The sequence below is a fragment of the Salvelinus fontinalis genome, chromosome 7 (assembly GCF_029448725.1).
Source record: "Salvelinus fontinalis isolate EN_2023a chromosome 7, ASM2944872v1, whole genome shotgun sequence".
Taxonomy (NCBI): Eukaryota; Metazoa; Chordata; class Actinopteri; order Salmoniformes; family Salmonidae; genus Salvelinus; species Salvelinus fontinalis.
Genome location: NC_074671.1, coordinates 57732866 through 57738554, shown reverse-complemented (window position 1 = coordinate 57738554; position 5689 = coordinate 57732866). Strand labels below are relative to the sequence as shown.

General features: G+C 47.1%; 1 protein-coding gene across 1 annotated transcript; it reads left to right on the top strand.

Moving 5' to 3' along the window:
• Window positions 1–1426: 1426 nt before the first annotated feature.
• Window positions 1427–5423, top strand: LOC129859843 (sodium/myo-inositol cotransporter-like). The gene has a single exon (XM_055930015.1). It carries the CDS (start codon window positions 1654–1656, stop codon window positions 3769–3771), a length of 2118 nt encoding a protein of 705 aa, XP_055785990.1. The 5' UTR covers window positions 1427–1653; the 3' UTR covers window positions 3772–5423.
• The last annotated feature ends 266 nt before the right edge of the window (window positions 5424–5689 follow it).

The window sequence follows — 5689 nt, the reverse complement described above, 5'->3', positions numbered from 1 at the left end:
TTTCTCCTACAGATAACCATTAACTTCGGGTGTAGACCCTAGACTATAGCACTCAATATTTCAATAGGATACCTGATAATTAACACTATTCCAAGTTTAGGAGTCAGAACCCAGAATCCATCACTATTAAACACTTAAACTATGTTTCAAGTGAGAATTAGGCAGGTCTGATGCAGAAAAAGAAAGAATATTCTTGCCTACTTCACCCATTTAAAAAGTAGTGTAGTTTCAGTAGTTAGCTACACCGTTACATGGCACAAAAGTAATTAACTACTGAAAACCCTACCAACATTTGAATTAAATTCAACTACCACTACCCTCCTGCAAAATGTAGTTAAATTACTATATAGTAAATGTAGTTAAATTACTATATAGTAAATGTAGTTAAATTACTAGTAGAACTACGTGTAGTTCACTACTCCTCAACACTGCTAATCAATCATATCTTCTGTCTATCATAATTCTGGAATCACCAGATAAAGCCAGAGAGAAAGATTAACCTTAATGACACTTTTGTAAAGTTTGGATCAGAATTAGTGATTGTTAAAAAATGTCCTTAACTTATTCATCTTTACTGTCTGTCAAGTCTTTTGCTTAGGGTTATCCTCCAATTTAATGTGATGTGGTAGCCCTGCGAGGCTTTGCCTGGAAACATTTAGAATGAATGTAAGTAACAGACACATCCCTATGTCCATAGCACTGTAAGGCTTTGACTGTCCCACAAACCCTTTATTAGAATCACAAACACCAGAGCTATTGATTGTGGAAGGAGCACACATTTGGGCGTACAATAACTCAGACACATCCATCCCTTTGTGCCATGAATCTCTTCAAAATAACCCAGATGAACAAACGACACCCTATGGAACTATTTGACATAAATCTGAGTCAAACCTGACGACCACAAATATGTATACCCATCTGAAACAAGAAGATCTAGCTACTGCATGTTAAAATTGGATGAATGTTTACACAGCTATAAGGGGAGTAGTCGTCAGTTAAACTGAGAAATAAAGAGTGAGGGTGGGACTGGTAGGGGTAAGTATGCATGCACCCATTGAACTGTGCAAAACTCATACAAGACTAGTACTACTATACTGTTAGCTATGTGTTATAGATCAGTGGTTCCCAAATGCCTTTTTCACTGTGACCCTTTTATAGCTTTTGAGGTTTTTTAGTGGCCAACCAAGTCAGCGAAACCAATGTTCCTGGCCAGGACCCAGCCACGACTTAATTAAAATACTTTTGCCACAACTCAAAACCAGTTTATCTTGACCCGTTATTTCTTTGGGGAAACAAGGTTTTAGATGTACTGTATATCTTCTTATATATTCAACCTCCATTTATTTAAGAAAGGTTTTTCCAACCCTGATCTGTTGTGTGTTTTTGTGCTCTATTGTAGGAGTGTCGATACAGATGAGCTGCTACCTCCAACTTACAGTATTCCCCGTCAACCCTTAGGGTGCATTTCTATGGGAATACCTCACCAAGACCTGAACTGGACCTGACTCGCCTGCAACATCCAAGCATTCAGTGTCTTAGAATCTCTCATAATCAACTGAAAGACTGGTACTTAAATTGAAAGGGTACTGATCACTAAAGCAACCATATCACGTAACTCCTCAATAACTGTCTTTAGAAGTATTATCCAAGATGGCTCCCACCACCATGGAGGCGGCGGACATCGTTGTAGTGGTGCTGTACTTCATCCTGGTCCTTGCCATTGGCTTCTTCGCCATGATGAAAGCCAATCGGAGCACTGTGAGCGGTTACTTCCTAGCCGGCCGATCAATGAACTGGGCTATGATTGGTGCCTCTCTGTTCGTCAGCAACATTGGCAGCGAGCATTTCATTGGCCTTGCAGGGTCCGGGGCGGCCAGCGGGTTCGGAGTCGCCGCATGGGAGTTCAATGCCCTCCTGCTCCTCCAGCTCCTGGGCTGGGTGTTCATCCCTGTTTACATCCACTCTGGGGTCTACACAATGCCTGAGTACCTGGCCAAGCGCTTTGGCGGCCGACGGCTCAAGGTCTACTTCGCTGCTCTGTCTCTGCTGCTCTACATCTTCACCAAGCTCTCTGTGGACCTGTACTCCGGAGCGCTCTTCATCCAGGAGTCACTGGGATGGAACCTCTATCTGTCCATCATCCTCCTCATCACCGTGACCGCGCTGCTGACCGTCACAGGGGGCCTGGTTGCGGTCATCTACACCGACACCCTCCAGGCGTTCCTGATGATTGGTGGCGCGCTATGCCTAACCGCCATTAGCCTGGTAAAAGTGGGTGGCCTGGAAGGGGTGCGGACCAAGTACATGGAAGCCAGACCGAACATCACAGCGATATTAGCATCCTCCAACTTCACCTACATCCCCTCCTGCCACGTGGAGCCCAAGCCCGACTCCCTGCGCATCCTAAGGGGCCCGCTGGACAAGGACCTCCCCTGGCCGGGCTTCCTCCTGGGCCAGACCCCGGCCTCCATCTGGTACTGGTGTGCCGACCAAGTCATCGTCCAGCGGGTGCTGGCCGCACGAAGCATCTCCCACGCTAAAGGCTCCACACTGATGGCCGGCTTCCTCAAGATCCTGCCCATGTTCATCATCGTCATTCCCGGGATGATCTCCCGCATCCTGTTTGCAGATGAGCTGGCGTGTATCAGCCCAGAACACTGCATGGAGGTGTGTGGATCCAGGGCTGGGTGTTCTAACGTAGCCTACCCCCGCCTGGTGATGTCCATCATGCCGGTGGGTCTGCGTGGCCTGATGATGGCGGTGATGATTGCAGCGCTCATGAGTGACCTGGACTCCATCTTCAACTCCGCCAGCACCATCTTCACCTTGGACATTTACAAAATGGCGCGGGAGCGGGCGTCTTCGAGGGAGCTGATGGTGGTGGGGCGTGTGTTTGTGGTGTTCATGGTGGTTATCAGCATTGCCTGGGTTCCTGTCATCATCGAGATGCAGGGAGGCCAGATGTTCTACTACATCCAGGAAGTGTCTGACTACCTGACCCCGCCCATCGCTGCCCTATTTCTGCTGGGCGTCCTATGGCGGCGCTGCAACGAGACTGGTGCATTCTGGGGTGGCATAGTGGGGTTCGCGTTGGGCGCCACGAGACTGATGCTTGCGTTCTTCTACAGAGAGCCCCACTGCGACGAGCCGGACGAGCGGCCGTCTTTTGTCAAGGACGTCCATTTCATGTACGTGGCATCCGGGCTGTTCTGGATCTCAGTACTGGTGGCTGTGGTGGTTAGCCTCTGCACCCCTCCACCGAGCATAGAGCAGGTCCGCACCACTACCTTCTGGGGGCTACGCCAAAGAAACACAACCCTAAACATAGAGAGAGATGAGGAGGAGATGAGCAAGCTGAACCCCCAAACTAAGACCCATGTCAATGGGAACGGCTGCATGGACAACGAGACGCCCAAAGACCTCCATAATGGTGTCAATGGGGTGGAGGCTTTATCCTATATGGAGTCTCCATCTAATCTCCAAAATGGCGGGCACCCGACCTTTTCAAGCACCGGAATGGCGGTAGACCAAGAAAAGCCTTGGGTGGTCTGCTGTGGAGGGGAGAAGGGGAGGTGTGTGAGGGTTCTAGAGTGGTTCTGTGGGTTTAAGGAGGAGCAGGCTAAGACCCGGCCCAGATCACCCGAGGAGGAAGAGAGGCTTTTGCAGGAGATGCTCCAGGAGACCCCCAGAACCAGACTCATCCTCAACATGGGCCTGGTGCTGGTCTGCTCTGTGGGGGTGTTCCTCTTCATCTACTTCTCTCTGTAGGAGGGGATCTCAACCTGTGACATACACAATATAGTTTATATGTAATATGTCTACATGTGACATCTAAAGAAGTGTTTCTTAACTTGTGTTTCCTACGCCACCCCAAAAGTTCAAGCCCAGTGAATCAGGTGTGCTTGAGCTGGGCTAGAACAAAAATGTCCAACCTTGGTGGTACTCCAATACGGACTCAGGGGTAGATGTAACATAGGAAACGTAAATCTAGTATGTAATGTTACATTTCGTATGGTACAGTGCCTTAAAGTATTCACACCGCTTAACTTTTTCAAAATGTTGTTACAAAGTGGGATTAAAATAGGTGTAAATTGTCATTTTTTGTCAACGATTTACACTACATACTCATGTCAAAGTGGAAAAAAATTCACAACAAATTAAATGGAAAATAAAACACTGTCATGATGTTGCCCTCTTTGGGTACAGCGAGCACCATCCCCCTCTCTCTGTCTCCTACACTCAGGCTGATGCGACCTCAGGTCGTAAATTCCTGGAGGAGATTATCTCCTCATGGCCACAGTATAGAGAGAGAGCGAGATAGAGAGAACAAAGGAATTTCTTCCACCTCACAGAACTTGAGGTCCGAACAACATTTATGTTCTGGAGAAGGTATAAAATATCGGTGAAGAATCACCGATCACCGACGATTCCGTTTGGTACAATTTTGTGAAACTCATGGGAGACTATACGGCCACATTACCATAACGCTGTTTATACAATAGCCTCAGATATGAGGCTTACATCTAATTGTTGTATAAGATGAATGAGTGAGGATGATACTGTTTGTGAAATTGTGTAATGTGATTTTGGACTGTTTAATGAAGGAAACTCCAATTCCCTTTGGAGTTTAACTAAATCAGAGGACCGCCCATGAGCACAGTTATGGTATTGCGTCCTGTGACAGGCCCTTTTCTGCTCTTCCGAATAAAAAAACCCTGCCGGGTTTTCTATCACCGGACCAACTTACCTCGATAACGAGAGGGCCAAGGTTTGAGTAGATGGCTGAATCTTTTAACCATACCACGTGGTTAAACTCTTAGACTATCGATACCGACAGAATAAGAACAAGTCTTTGATATTAATTACTAGTCTGCAGCTAGGAATTTGGTATCATTAAACGCGAAGACCGACAACTGCCGAAACATCTATTCTATAATGACATGAATGAATGTCACTCTGGACTATCCATTCTAACCACGACAGAGAGAGAAAGAGGGCGGACAAACTTTTCAACAGAGATCCCGACGACACACTGAGAGTAAATATATACACTGCTCAAAAAAATAAAGGGAACACTTAAACAACACAATGTAACTCCAAGTCAATCACACTTCTGTGAAATCAAACTGTCCACTTAGGAAGCAACACTGATTGACAATAAATTTCACATGCTGTTGTGCAAATGGAATAGACAAAAGGTGGAAATTATAGGCAATTAGCAAGACACCCCCAAAAAAGGAGTGATTCTGCAGGTGGTGACCACAGACCACTTCTCAGTTCCTATGCTTCCTGGCTGATGTTTTGGTCACTTTTGAATGCTGGCGGTGCTCTCTCTCTAGTGGTAGCATGAGACGGAGTCTACAACCCACACAAGTGGCTCAGGTAGTGCAGTTCATCCAGGATGGCACATCAATGCGAGCTATGGCAAAAAGGTTTGTTGTGTCTGTCAGCGTAGTGTCCAGAGCATGGAGGCGCTACCTGGAGACAGGCCAGTACATCAGGAGACGTGGAGGAGGCCGTAGGAGGGCAACAACCCAGCAGCAGGACCGCTACCTCCACCTTTGTGCAAGGAGGTTCACTGCCAGCGCCCTGCAAAATGACCTCCAGCAGGCCACAAATGTGCATGTGTCTGCTCAAACAGTCAGAAACAGACTCCATGAGGGTGGTATGAGGGCCCGACGTCCAC